The following is a 15,580-nucleotide window of genomic DNA, read 5'->3' as shown; positions in this document are numbered from 1 at the left end:
GGTCATTGGGCAATGATGTCTCTGGGTTTTATGGTGGGGCCTATGTTGGTTATTCTTTACCTACAGTAAAGAGAGAGAAAGCATAGAAAGCACAATTTGCCGGGTGTATAGTGTTAAAACAGAGGGAGATAGTTATGTACTTTTGATATTCTAATCTTGGATCCATACTTGTTCTATAATTCTGTGCAACATTTACATTTCATATAAAGATATATTATGGACCATTTTACTACAAAGGTGAACATGCTATCCTAACTGATCTCAGCCTACTACAGTCTGAGGATCTTCTTCTTTTTCCCATTTTCTATCTTCAACAGTAGCCTCTTCCTATATTATATTTTTAGCCTTTTCATTGTGATATTAAAGCCACATTGAAGGCACTTGCCCATATATATTTAATTCACAGCTATTGAAGAGTATTTTGTGGCTGTTTAGTAACATGGGTTCCTATAACATATTTTGTAAATATTGTACATACACATTAGTAATTCTACTAAGTAAATGTACTATATTCACTAGAAGGAGACATCTCCCATTTGAACTTTCCCATATTTTGTGCTTGTCGTTGTTAGGATTTATGTCCTGGGTTTACCTATTGATTTCTAACTGACCTTAAGAACCTGACTATGGCCTCAGCTTATGGCTTTCCAAGTCATTTAATATTTTTGGATACATTTTTAAAATGATTACTTCTCTAAATATTAAATCATCAAAAAATATATATAAATTAATATAAAACAATATTTATTTAAATATAAATATATTTATATTTAAAAACAAAACAAAACATTATTTACATTTTAATTTAAAAAGCTTATCGAACAATATAAAACTGAGGTCTATATTGAATTTGGGTGTGTACACTTTTCTTTTTTTTTTTGTGCATTCTAAAATCCCAGTCCATTATATAATCAAAACTGATTGCAAACTGAATCATTATATCATATGTTGTAAATTTGCTGTTTTGAAAAAAAAATAATAGAAAACTGATTTTAAAACATGGTTTACATATGTAATTACCATTATCAAATGTATGAATATTGTTTCTACATTATATACAATGCTCTTTTGACTAAGTTGCATGTGTTGTCTGCAAGTCTGGTAATTTATAACTAGGTTAAGATACTATTTAGATCCTAGAATGTTTTTTTTTTATTTATTATAATTCTTTTTTATTTTTATTTCAAGGGGAATCATGAATGAGAAAATGGAGTCAAATGTATCTGTTACCTGGTTTCCAAGGAAAAATGTAAACAGAACACAAAATGTGGAGCAGAACGTCACTTATGTGGACTACTATCTTCATCACACTCCAGTGGCAGCAGTTTTCATTATTTCATACCTCTTAATATTTATTCTGTGCATGCTTGGCAATGGTGTGGTCTGCTTCATTGTATTGAGCAGCAAACATATGAGGACTGTTACCAACCTTTTCATCTTGAACCTCGCAGTCAGTGATTTACTTGTTGGGATATTCTGCATGCCCACGACATTACTGGATAATATAATTGCAGGTATTTCATTTTTAAGAAAACATTTTTTTTGTAAAATAAATATTAATCTTGTTTGTAAATTTTTTCTGTTAGACTAAAGTATGTGAGGGGGCAGTAATAATGGCCTATAACGAAGAAAAATGTCATGTTGCTTTCTGATACTGGACTATTAATAAATCGTTTGTGGTGTCAAAAATGTTGGGAAATAAAAAGTAAAAAATTTACTTTTAGGTGATATAAGGAATGGATTTCAATAAAGAAAGTTATGTGGTCAATGGTGAAGACATGTGAGTGGAATTAAACACTAAGTAGACAAACAATGGGAGCTGATTATAATTCTACAATATAAGGACAAGGGAGAGGTAAAGAAAAATTAGGAATAGAACAGTTAAGGAAAATTATAGATAAGGCTAGGGAAACAAAGTTTTATTTACATTTCACTTATTGTAGAGTCATTTTAATTCTATGTTTCTCCACATTTAAGATTACACAAAAAAAATGATTCACTAAAGTCCAAATGGCCCCATATGCCGAGAGGCAAAATTAGCCTGCTTGAGCCAGTTGGACTGCAAAATCTGGACATTGTTCAAGCTACTTAACAATATTGAAATTTTGCAATTCATGCACTGAACAGGCTTGAATTAGGTCTAGAGTTCAGTCAGACTGAACACCGCCAGACAGCTAGCACTGGATTTTTAAAGGAGGAACTATATACCCTTGGTGGCACAAGGGATAAACCTGTGGTAGCTGGCCAGAAAAAAGATTTTACACATCCCTATGCCACCACTTGTCATGCATCGGGTTGGGGTATATCTTCTAAACTCTAAAATCTAGCACTGGACAGCCATTGCTGCCCACCTCTTAATAAGCCCCACTCCTGTGGAGGTGGAGCCTGTAAAATAATGCACCTTGTGGATTCTGGGTGAGGGACTTTAAATTAACATATAGGGATGATCTGTCCAATGTGACCAGCGGTTGGAGACTATTAAATTTAAGTAAAGGGGGAGTATCCTTACCGCCACCTATGGTAAGCAGGTGGGAGATACTACCCCAGCACCTACTCGTTAGTGGCAAGTTGGAGCTCTCTTACCTAACATCTCCTCCCAAGCCCCCCATTAGCGGTGCATATGAGCTCAATTAATAATATTGAGTGGATGCAGTGTCCCAACACCAGCCCCCCTCCCCCTTTAGCAGTTGGTAGGGGATATACTAATAATACAGGGAAAGACCTAATGTTACAATCCCAGTCTCCACTCATTAGCTGTGGTGGGGGCTCAATTATTTATATGTGGGGGTCATAATATTCACAGCCATTAATTGCAGGAGGTGGCTCTATTAATAATATATGGAGATTGACCTAACCCCTCTCAGCATTCACATCTTTAGAGGTGGGTGGAGGCATTACTCATAATATACTGGGGAACCTAATATCTCAATTCATGGGTGGTGGCACTATTGATAATAATCATGGAGTAGAGACATAATAGCTAATGCTAGCCTTGCCAGTGGACATACAGTACTTCAAATTTAATTCTAATTTGTGAATGTGCACTCTACTAGTTGCAATATTGGTACTTTGTGAATCTTCAAAATCCTATACTATAGAGGATATGAAAGTAATGATTTTAATTTGAATACCGAGTGCATCCATACAATTGTTCACACATTCTGAAAACTTCATACAACGCACTGTTGGGGGGAGGGGGGGGCGGGAGATGGGGGAAGGAAATCAAGATGACCAAACCTACAAAACAAAAAATTAAATCAGCACATTACACATTTAAATATAACACCTAAATAGGTCATGGGCAATATCCAGTGAGCAACTGGCAAATACTTCACCACCCCATGCTTGTAAATATTTCTATGGGCTTCTCTCTCCGTTTTTTTTATCAAGGTTAGCTTTTTTAAAAGTTACATTATTATCAATTAATTGACAGAATGCTATAAAATAGATGCACAGTACTTAATGTCCACATCATTCATTGTATCTGTTAGTTTGACTCATGTAAGAAGATGAGACGATCATTGCTTCCAAGAAGTACATTGTTCCTTTTTATTTAAATGTACAACATCAGGTCATTATGATATTGTTGCATGATGTATTTGCACAAAAATAATACAAATATAAGTTTGTAGTCTATCTTTTGTGACCTCCATAAAGGGAACAGATGTTTTCAAGTCCGTAGCTTAATAGAAACTAATAATAAATATTAGAACACATTAGTTTACTCATATCTTCCAGTATCCAACATATCATAATGCAGGAATGATGGACTTTTAATAATCTGTAAAACATTTAGCACATCCTATACGTAAGCAGTCAGAGTAAAAAGATCATTAATATAATTAAAATTCCTATGGTCTTCTAGATTACATAAAAGCTAAATATTTTATATTTATGTGTTTTTGTCAATTCAAGTCCTGTCTACTCTAGTTGCCAGTATGCCAAGATTGACTTCATAAAGTTTTGATATTGTGAATTAAAACCTCAGTTAGTGTATACTGCTATTTTTTTAAATTCATTTCTAAGGTCTATGAGTAAGAATATGCAGTGGATAACGATGGAGCAAATTATACCCTACCTTTTCTCACATTCTAGTAATTTATAGTGAGCCTTAAATTCAGTGAAAATTGACATCTTTTTTTAATATCTTGAAAGCATGACAGGTATGAGAGAGTTCCGTGTGTACTCTCCGTCATCTATTTTGTACTCTCCCCCCAACAATCCATTGCTTTTCACCAATATTACATTTGCAGCCACAGTACCGTGATATACATTAAAACCACTTGCCCAATATTGTGTAGCTCTCATTGAGCTGCCAAAACATCTCTAATGCAGTGAGGCCAGAGTGGGATTAAGAGCCCACTGGGCCTGGTGCTGACAATTATGATGGACCTAATTACAAAATCTTATTGAAAGAAAACACTAAAACAGTTATACATCCCAAGCGTCATATATCTGGTTGAGGTGTGCTGGAGGAAAACACATCCTATATGAAAGCAGTCAGAGTAAAAAGATAATTAATAGAATAAAAATTCCTATGGTCTTCTAAATGACATAAAGGCTAAATATTTAGCTGTAGTGATTGTTATATTTATGTGTTTTTGTCCATTCAAGTCCTGTCTACTCTAGTTGCCAGTATGCAAAGATTACCTTAATAAATATCAGGTATTGCCCCCTTCAGCTTGTATAGTGATGACAGAAGGGGAAGTATTTGCCGGTGGCTCACTGGATATTGTCCATGGCCTATTTAGGTGTTATATTTCATGTTTAATGTGCTGTGTGAATTCATGCATTGTTAATAGTTTGTTAGCCTGAAAAATATCCCGTCCCACTTTTAACCAAGTGTCACGGTTGCCGGCCTGCCGCGTGGCATGGCCGTGCCTGACCGGCATAGCCTCGCCAACAGCACGAGCTTACCTGCTCGTCGGTGAGCCGACAACCGCTTCCCAACATCCTCCGGCCGTCGCGCCAGGATCCAAAATGGCGCTGACCGCGTGGTCGCGTCCAAACATAGCTCCGCCCCCGATGTTTATACTGACGTCACGACATCAACGCGCACGTACGTTTTGGGGTCAGAGGTCATCCTCTGACCAATCAGAGCTTAGAGAGGGATATTTAAATCCCTAATTCACCCCAGTACCTTGCTAGGTTGTGGTTTCCTGTTCCTGGTTTCCTGAGAGTGCTTTATCATTGTGAATCTGATTTCCTGGTATCCTGATCTTGACTTTTCCCTGGTTATTCTGAATTCTGGTTTCCCTGACTTGGCTTGTGTAAACGGTATTGTGTATTTTCTGGCTTCCTTGACCTCGGCTTTCCCTTTGACCATTCTCTGTCTCTAGCGTATTAGTCCGGCCATTCTAAGGTCCAGTTTATGCTCTGTCCTTTTATTTTCCTTTTCTTGCCTATGTATATGTTTACATAGTTTCTGCATGCTAGACCACATTAATAGTCGTGACACCAAGTAGTACTGCAAACTTGTTAACACAAAATACTATTTACTATTATTGCTGTTTTTATTAGTAATAGATGCTAATAAAATATTGTTATTATTATTAATAAATTACTACTTGTAAAACTTAAAGGAGCACTCCACACTATAAATACTATGGTGCAGTGAAGTGCTTATGGTGCCATGAGTGCCCTGGCACCCCACCACCACAACCAATGTAAGTAGTTATCCCTAATTACAAATAACAGCTGGTTGGTTTCTTCCAGAGGTTTGATTTTTTTATTCAATAATTATTAGATTTTTTTGTTTTGTAGGTTTGGTCATCTTGATTTCCTTGCCCAATATCGTGTAGCTCTCATTGAGCTGCCAAAACATCTCTGATGCATTGAGCCCAAGGCAGGATTAAGAGCCCACTGTGCCTGGTACTGACAATTATGATGGACCTAATTACAAAATCTTATCGAAAGAAAAACACTAAAACAGTTATACATCCCAATCTTCATATATCACTAAAGCAGTTATAAATCCAAAGCGTCATATATCCCAAGCATCATATAACCTTCTTACTAACATAAAATATTGTTATTATTATTAATAATAAATTACTACTTGTAAAACTTAAAGGAGCACTCCACACCATAAATACTATGGTGCAGTGAAGTGCTTATGGTGCCATGAGTGCCCTGGCACCCCACCACCACAACCAATGTAAGTAGTTATCCCTAATTACAAATAATAGCTGGTTGGTTTCTTCCAGAGGTTTGATTTTTTTATTCAACAAGTATTAGATTTTTTTGTTTTGTAGGTTTGGTAATCTTGATTTCCTTGCCCAATATCGTGTAGCTCTCATTGAGCTGCCAAAACATCTCTAATGCATTGAGTCCAAGTCAGGATTAAGAGCCCACTGGGTCTGGTGCTGACAATTATGATGGGCCTAATTACAAAATCTTATTGAAAGAAAACACTAAAACAGTTATACATCCCAAGCATCATATATCCGGTGGAGGTGTGCTGGAGGAAAACTCACAGGATATAGCTATCAGAAAACACATACCCTATGCTAATCTCTCGCTTTCATCTTTCAAGTAAATCCATACCCCCTGACAGCAGAGTCCGGTGATGCAGGATTTCAGTGGCCAAGGTAAAAGAGTGGGCCACTGATGTGAATCACATAACCAGAACCGCCCAAAGACACAAACATTGCCCCCAAAAGAATGCATGTGAATGCACATCAGGCTGCCTGCCAATCATGCAGGATGACAAACCAAGGGCATACTGTGCAGACAGCATGCTGAGCTTGGTATACATTTATCTAATGATGTACTAGCCCTCTGCTTTCTAAGGACTGTATCCCAGCACTCGCTGGTGAGTGTAGAAGGAAGGGAACATGCCACAGTGTTAGAGAGATTGAAGCAGCAAAATCATTTGCATAAGTGTGCAAAGTCAGCTTTTCCTTAACTAATTTCCTGGTCAGCAAGTCCACATTAGTTTTGTTCCCCTTCATCCCTCTTAAGTTTTCAAACTTAAGCAAGAGCATGTCAAGAGTAGTAATATATATATATATATATATATATATATATATATATATATATATAAAAAAGTATTTATTTATTTTCAAATCAATTGGCCTTTTCCATAGGCATGAGCCTGGAGCTGCAGCTCAATCAGCCCCTATATTAATCTGGCCCTGATTGAGCCATGGACTCTAGTATACCCATAAACATGTAATGTGGTATATGGTACCAAGACATTAACAGCAGATATTTTTAAGTCCTGCAAGGTGGGGCCTCATTGGATCAGATTTATTGCTCCAGCACATCCCATACATGCTTAATCAGATTGAAAAGTGGAGAATTTGGAGGCCAAGTCAACACTTTGAACTCTTTTTCATGTTTGTCAAACCATTACTGAACAATGTATGCAGTGTGGCTTTGTGCATTATCCTTCTGAAAGAGGCCACTGCCATAAGGGGACACCATTGCCATGACGAGGTGACAGTGGTCTTAAACAATCTCTAGGTAGATAGTAAATGTGAAATCAACATCCCCGTGAATGCCAGGACCCAAGGTTTTCCAGGTTTCCAAGCATAACGTTACCTACACATGTATTTTCCCACAGTGCATCCTCCAGCCATCTCTTCCACAAGTAAACAATGCGCACACACCCGACCATCCACCTGATCTAAAAGAAAGTTTGATTCATCAGAACAAGAAACTTTCTTCCACTGCTCCATGGCCCAGTTCTTTTTTTTTTTTTTTTTTTTTTTTTAAATACTCTTTAAAAAGACATTAAAACATATAACATCATACTTAGTACACATACAATGAACAATAAGACACGATTTTCCCATGAATGAGAGATGAAGGTGGGTCCCAGGTCTCAGTGAATCATATTGCAGGAACTTGTTGAATTATATTTTGAGTTTGCCACATGTCAACATGTCAAGTCTTTTTGGGGCATTGAGAAAAGGGATACTTAGGTCTCTTTCCATTTTTATCTGGGAGGTTAATTGTGCTTTAATAGCACCCCATTAATAGCACCCTATTATAATTTTATAGGCAATAAAACAATCGGTAATAACATTTTCATTTTGATGTGCAATTTTAGGCCATTGCATAAGTAATAATGCCGTCTGTTTTTTTTTAATATTGAAATCTTTGTCATATCATATATATATATATATATATATATATATATATATATATATATATATATGAAAAAAGCACGTTCAAGGCTTTATTAATAAAATTGCAACTCCACCATGTTTATAGCTGCACCTCCAACACCAAGGAGAGGCACCTTCATACATCCATATTAATCTTGTCGGCACTAAATACCACTTGTTTATAACCTTATAATGTGTTTCAACTGAATTCAAACACTGGACCCATTTGCGGGTAGAGTTAAAAACCTTGCACCATTCTTTCTGATTCAACACGCATTTGAGCTCCTTTTCCCATTCTGTCACTTGAGGAAGTGACTTCATAGAATTTATAGTTCTAATTCATTTTGTCGCTTTGGCAAATATCTTTGAAGTATTTTCATTAGAAAATAATATCTTAAGAAACTTCTTCTTGAACCAGATATTTTTGCAGAAAATATTTGACTCTGAGAAATGAAAAAATTTCCGAGCTAGAAATTGTAAAACTTTGAGATAATGATTAAAAGGATAACATTTTACCTTGGGATGTCACTTGATCTAGTTTATTGACATCGCTCAATACCCAGTTTTTCAAGGATAGATCTGGAATGCTTTCTTCTATTACGGAAAGCCTTCAAAAATCTAAAACACAATCTTGTATACCTAACTTCCTTTTAATCTTGTGCCACCCCAGGGTAATGTGATTCAGAATTGTATTATGTTCTATGCACACCCCCATTCTTTTTGGACTTTTTGTACTCCAGATAAGTCCGGATATGTCTTTGACCTCCAATGCTTCTGTTTCAATTTTAATCCACCCCTCTTTATAAGAAGAGAGTAAATGGGCTCTATGGATATGTGCTGTTATATTGGCTTGATAAAAGATTTTAACATCTGGAAAATGAAGGCCACCTTCTATGGGCATACGAGATAACATTTTTCTGTTTATCCTACTTTTTTAATGCTATTTTGTAATAGAGTTAGCTAGCTATCTGGGATTTTGAGAGGTAATATTTGAAATAAATAGTTCCACTTTGGAATAATATATGAATTTACAACATGAATTCTACCCTGCCAGGATATTTCAAGGAATTTCCAGTATTTTAATAATTGGTTTGTTTGTTTTAACAAACTCATAAAATTAAGTTCCATCAGTCTGTCTAAATTTTTTGTATTCCAAATTCCCAAATAGTTAAACTTTTTTCTAGCCCATGTAAAATTATATTTATTGGTGATCGTATGTTTTAACGCATTTTCTATCCCATGACCCATAACAGTAGTTTTGTCATTTTTCAATTTATAATTTTTAACTGAACTATAGTCCTTGAATTCTTCCATAAGAGGGTCAATTGAATTCTTAGGGTCATTTATAGTAAGTAAGATATCATCTGCATACATACAAGTTTTTCAATTACTATCTTTCATTTTAAATTCACCAATTTTATCATTATTTCTAATATTTACAGCCAAAGGTTCAAAAGATATATATATATATATAGTAATGGCGACAGGGGGCAACTTATATTAAACTAACTTGAGTGTACATTGGGCCTGACCATTCTTGCTGTGGGATATATGTATAATGCCATGATTGGATTGCCTCTAATATCCAGCCCTTGATATCGTAGAAAATCAAAGTCCGTTCCAAGAATTTCCAATTTAGCTGGTCAAAGGCTTTTTCAGCGTCTATAGCAATTGTTAAACATTGATTTGTGTTTCTCTTAATACTGTTGTGACTGTTTATAATTCTTCTCGTATTGTATCCTGACCATCTTCCAGGGACAAATCCTTTTTGGTCTGTGTGAATCGATTGTGCAGTTGTGCTCTTAAGACGTTCAGCTAGAAATTCTGAAAAGAGTTTTACATCCGTATTTATCAAAGAAATAGGACGGTAGCACGTTGTCTCAAGGGGACTTTTACCTGGTTTTAAAATTGGCAATATATTAGCCGTCATCATTTCGACTGGGAAGTTACCATTACTTACAGCATTATTGAACATTGGGGCCAAATGTACGCTTAGTTGTTTTTTTAAATGTTTGAAAAAAAGGTTGGTAAAGCCATCTGGTCCAGGTGTTTTAGCCTTTTGCAATTTTGAAATGGCCAATTTGAATTCTTCTTTACTAATGGGCTTATTTAAGTCCAACAATTTATTTTGAAATAATTTTCTGAATTTGGTCTTGGTTAAATACTGATCTATACAATTAATTGGAGTATCAATTTGAAGATTGTATAATTTTCCATAATACTCATTAAAGCAATTGCCAATATCTTTGGGATTAATACATACTTTATTTTGATATATAATCTTAGTTATTCGAGAATGGGATTGTTGTTTTCTGAGTTTATTAGACATCATTTTATCTGTTTTATTTCCTCTACAGTAAAATTTTTATTTTAGTCTTTTTATATTTGTTACAATGCTTTCATTTATACATTGATTAATTTTGTCTTGTATAACCTGTATCTCTTTTGCTTTTACTGCCGAAGGTTCCTTTTTTTCTCTACTGAGATGTTATGTAGAGTAATATATAATGCCGGTAGATCTTTATCTTTCTTTTTTTGTGCCTCGTGGTTCAGTTTAATAAAATGTCCCCTTGCCACTGCTTTAAAGGTATTAAGAGTATCGGTTAATTCTTTAGCATATTTTACTAAGTTGTTGTTTATCGAACTACCCATAAGAAGTTTTTTATCCATTTGATGATCAAGTACACAATTTAAATCACCCGCCACCATATATATGCCCGACTTTTGGTTCCGCTTTCTCTAAAATTGTATTCAACATTGGTATAGGCGCCACATTAGGGAGATATATATTAATTATCGTGTATTTCACATCATTAATTTTACAAATCAAAATCATGTATCTCTCTTCAGGGTCTAATTCTTGATATAAATTCTCCCATTTAATGTTATTGGAAACTACAATAGCTACACCTCTCTTTTTTCTCAAATGCATGGACGCATGAATAATAGTTGGATATCTCTTACCCCCAGTTCACATTATCCCCCTGTCTCCAATGTGTTTCCTGTAATAGACAAATATCCACTTTGTCCTTAACAAGACAGTTATATAATTGTGACCTTTTATTCATGGTATTCAAACCCTGTGCATTCACCGAAAGAAACCTAACCATAATCTAAAATTACATTGACCTGGGACCCCATCTCCACCTCTCGACAGTGGATAATACATACAACAACAAACGACATTTGTGCCCTTGGAAAATCACAGAGAAGCAAGGTTAAAATACAACCCTTCCAGGGTCTGTAAAAATTCCCTAAGGAGACTCCTACTCTCGTCAGCATTTATTCAGAATGAGTTATATACCCTATATCAGGCATCAAGTAGGGCTACTCAAGGGGGACCTTATCTATCAGTATAATCACCTAACTTTTAAATTAAGGTTACTTTGTTATTTCCCTTTTCTTTTTCCTTTCTCCATTTTCTTCTCTTTCCAACTTTGTTCCCTCTTCATCTTGTCCATTTGGATATAACTAAAGCAACCATCTTAGTCTATGTTTCCTACTCACACCCATAGGTGTATATATTGATCTTAAAAAAAACACAAAAAAATGCAATAATAGTATAATCTTCTCTTATCTTGTTTATTTTCAGCCGTTAGACCTTAACATAGTCCACTATTATTTTACATCTTTATTGTTTTACAGCTTATCGCTAGTTATCTAACCCTAATATTGATAGTGTGTTAAAAAACAGAATCAGGACTCAATATATTTATGTGGAACTTCTTTTCAGCAATGCTGATATTAATTGTTCTATTCCATATACACTCTATATTCTTGTTAATCCAAACACCTTCTAATGCCGTACTATTATTCATTAAAGTGAAACAAACCACTTATATTTAAAGTATATCCTATGTGTAATCCCCCCCAAAAACCTTGATTCTTAACCTGTAATATATTTTGTTGCTGTATTCTTGTTTTTTCATCATAATACTTATGTGACCAAAAATTTACCTTGTGTTGTGCATGTGTTATGTATGTGATAAGCAGAACTAAGTGTACGTATAAAACAATCAATTAACCCCCCATTTTTCAGCTATTAATTATATAAACTATATAAAGTTATATAAGCTATATAAAGTATATAAACTATATTGTTTTCATTGGTGTCATTTGGTGCCATTATAGTGTTAATCATTGATTAAAGTGCTAAGTGCGTTATATTATATAGTAACCATGTCTATATTCTCACTAGAACCCCTGTGATATTATCCAATATTATATTGCTTCTTTATGTTCATGTGTACCCACCGTCCTACTACTTATAAAGCTAATAAATAAAGAAAAGAAAATTATAATTCTCTTCTACTTAGAGCATTAATCTAATAATATGCATCCTGTTAAACCTTTTATACTTCATACGGAGGAAAAAAAAACTATTAGATAAATGAATAAATATTAAAAGTTAATTTAAGTTGTTGGTGTTAGTCCAATTTTGTAGGTTTGAAGGTGTCTCAAAATTCAACCACTTTTCTTTCCACCAAACCATTAATCTAGATGGGTATCCACTTTTATATCTGATGCCTTTTTGCTTCAGTGGTTCTAACACTTGATGGAAACTCCTTCTGCACTGTCTTGTTTCGAATGAAAAGTCCTGAAAGATCAGAATGTCTTCAAACTGATAATATATATTACAATGTGCCTCTTCACAATTTGCTCTTTATTTGCATATGAATGGAAAGCTGCAATAACACCTCTTGACCATTGGGATGCAGCAGATTTAGGTTTAGGAAGGCAATGTACCCTCTCTAGCCCTCTGTGCTGTTCCACTGTAGGAATTCCTAATTATTTAAAAATTAATTCAGGTGGACTTGTGTAATATCTTCTGGGATATTCCTAAATCTCAAGTTACATCATCTTGAACGATCTTCTCTCAGTTTTAAATCTATTTGGTTTATTTTGGTTTCCATTTTACTTTTGTCTTCTTTAAGTATATCAAGTTGTTCCTCCATCTTGCTTAATATGGCTTCCATTGAGGAGACTTGTTTATTTAACTCACTCAGGTCTTTTTTTATTGAAACCGAGTTATTAGCTATCTCTTGCTAAATGGATGCCAGTTGGGCGTCTAACTTAGCCACTAGAAAATCTAGTGTGACAAAATTCAACTTTTCACTCAATTGGTGATCCTGAGCTGTCAAAATGGATGTATCCTCCATAGCTTCCGATTTATCTTTGTTAGAAATGGGGAGGGGGGGAACTCTTGAGGGCGGAATATAATTTTTTTTTCACTTTGCCTTTAAGCGGTTTTTTTTGTAGCTATCTTGTGGGACTCTTCGTGGATAGAGAGTGGGCGGCTTTAATCCTCTTATAGTGAAATATTAAATCAAGTAATACGGTGTTGGCCTGCAATGTAGCCTTCCCTTCTCACTTTTTCACTTTCTCAACTTTATCCCCTCTTTTTTCACTTATCAATTGCCAATACTTCTCCCCCCCCCCTTTTTTTTTTCTCCCTTCCCATCCCTTAATTATATACCAGCATTTTCAGCAATATGAGACAAAGGTAAAGTAACATATTAAATTGTATAGGGAACCATAAACATTACAGCCAAAAGTTAAGAATTGGTACTTATTGTTTTGGTGTTCAGGCCGTGGCTTATCGCTCCCCTCTGTTTGTGGGATACTCTCCACATGTCATTTAAGCGCCGTGGGTCGATTTCAGAGATTTTTTTTCTCTCTTTTTTTTGTCGTTTTCCACCTTTTCTACGTATAGGGAGGGAGGGAATACGGTGTCATTTCTATCCTCCTCAGTATACCGTTATTCGTGTCGGGACGTTTCCCCTTACTCTCTCCTACTTAATGTTGCCCTACTTCATCTTTATCTACGGCAATATTGTGTCGATTTCATACCGCTACTGACTCTTCATTGTCCCAGCCCCTCGTCGTGCTATCAGCCAGGCATATGATCGGATACTGGTGAGGAATCAATTTGTTTCTCCTTGCTCTTTGCTCTTCAGGAAACTCCAACGTTACTATTTTTTCACTCTGAAAACCATGCAACTAGAGTCTCTCTCCATAGCGGTTCCTACAGCCCCACCTTTTCCGGTGTGCTACATGCTCACGTCATCACGCCCCTAGGTGCTCGGCCCAGTTCTGACGCTTACTTCTAAACTGAAGGCACTTTCGGCTGTGGACAGTAGTCACCATTGGCATTGTGACCAGTATATAGCTATGCAGCCTGTATGCAGCAAACTGTAATGCACTGTTTTTTCAGACACATTTCTATCGTGGCCAGTATGAACTTTTTAATCAATTTGAGCTGCAGTAGCTTTTCTGTGTGACTGAACCAAACAGGCTAGCCTTCTCTCCCCATGTGCATCAATAAGCCTTGGGTGCCCATGATCCTTATGTTCGTTTAAAGGACCACTATAAGCACCCAGACCACTTCAGCTTAATGAAGTGGTCTGGGTGCCAGGTCCATCTAGGGTTAACCCTGCCTGCTGTAAACATAGCAGTTTCACAGAAACTGCTATGTTTACAATAGGGTTAATCCAGCCTCTAGTGGCTGTCTCATTGACAGCCGCTAGAGGCGCTTCCGCACTTCTCACTGTGATTTTCACAGTAAGAAGACGCCAGCGTCCATAGGAAAGCATTGAGAATGCTTTCCAAGGGACTGGCTGAATGCACGCGCGGCTCTTGGAAGGAGGAGGAGAGTCCCCAGTGCCGAGGGAGCCCGGCGCTGGAGAAAGGTGAGTGTTTAACCCCCTTCCTCCCCCTTCAGCCCGGCGGGAGTGGGACCCTGAGGGTGGGGGCACCCTCAGGGCACTATAGTGCCAGGAAAATGAGTTTGTTTTCCTGGCACTATAGTGGTCCTTTAATGGTTTTCCATGCTTGCAGCACTTTGGTAGGTACTAACCACTGCATATCACGAACACCCGACAAGACTTCTCGGTTTGGAGATGCTATGACCCAGTCATCTAGACATCAGTATCTGGCTTAATCAAAGTCACCCAGACTTTTTTGCTTGCCCATCTTTCCTGATTTCAACACATGAACTCAAGAGCTGACTGTTCACTTGCTACCCGATATAACCCATCCTTAGACAAGTAAATTGTAATAAAATAATAAATTATATTTGGCTATTTACCAAAAATTCCAAGTGAATTTCAAATTAATGGCAGAATAACCAAACTGAAAACATAGGTGACTTAAAGAATATTTTCCATTTCTGCTATAGTTGTGGTCAAAAGTCTGTATACCTTTGGAGAATTGGTGATATGTGTACCATTTTTAAAGAAAACATGAGTGAGCAGGCAAAACACATTTTTTAATTTTTTGTGGGATTCATAATCAACTGTAGGTTGCAACAAAATGGCAAAATCATAAAAGAAAACATGGCATCAAAGAAAACAAATTAAATGACTCCTGTTAAAAATTCTGCATACTCTTAGTTCTTAAAACTATGTATTGCCCCCTTTAGCATCAATGGCAGCATGCAATCTTTTGTAATAAGGCCCTTAATTCTT

General features: G+C 36.1%; 1 protein-coding gene across 1 annotated transcript in view; it reads left to right on the top strand.

The window, feature by feature from the left end:
- The window catches only part of NPFFR2 (neuropeptide FF receptor 2), a 424,393-nt gene that overhangs the window by 355,466 nt on the left and 53,347 nt on the right, over positions 1-15,580 (top strand). The window contains exon 3 of the mRNA XM_063425315.1: positions 1,189-1,514. Within this exon, the coding sequence (XP_063281385.1) occupies positions 1,196-1,514 (319 nt within the window). The 5' untranslated portion in view covers positions 1,189-1,195. The remainder of the gene's footprint in view (positions 1-1,188; positions 1,515-15,580) is intronic.

Source organism: Pelobates fuscus, chromosome 6 (assembly GCF_036172605.1).
Source record: "Pelobates fuscus isolate aPelFus1 chromosome 6, aPelFus1.pri, whole genome shotgun sequence".
NCBI lineage: Eukaryota > Metazoa > Chordata > Amphibia > Anura > Pelobatidae > Pelobates > Pelobates fuscus.
The sequence above is the reverse complement of the archived record's forward strand: the minus strand, read 5'-3'. Positions and strand labels throughout refer to the sequence as shown.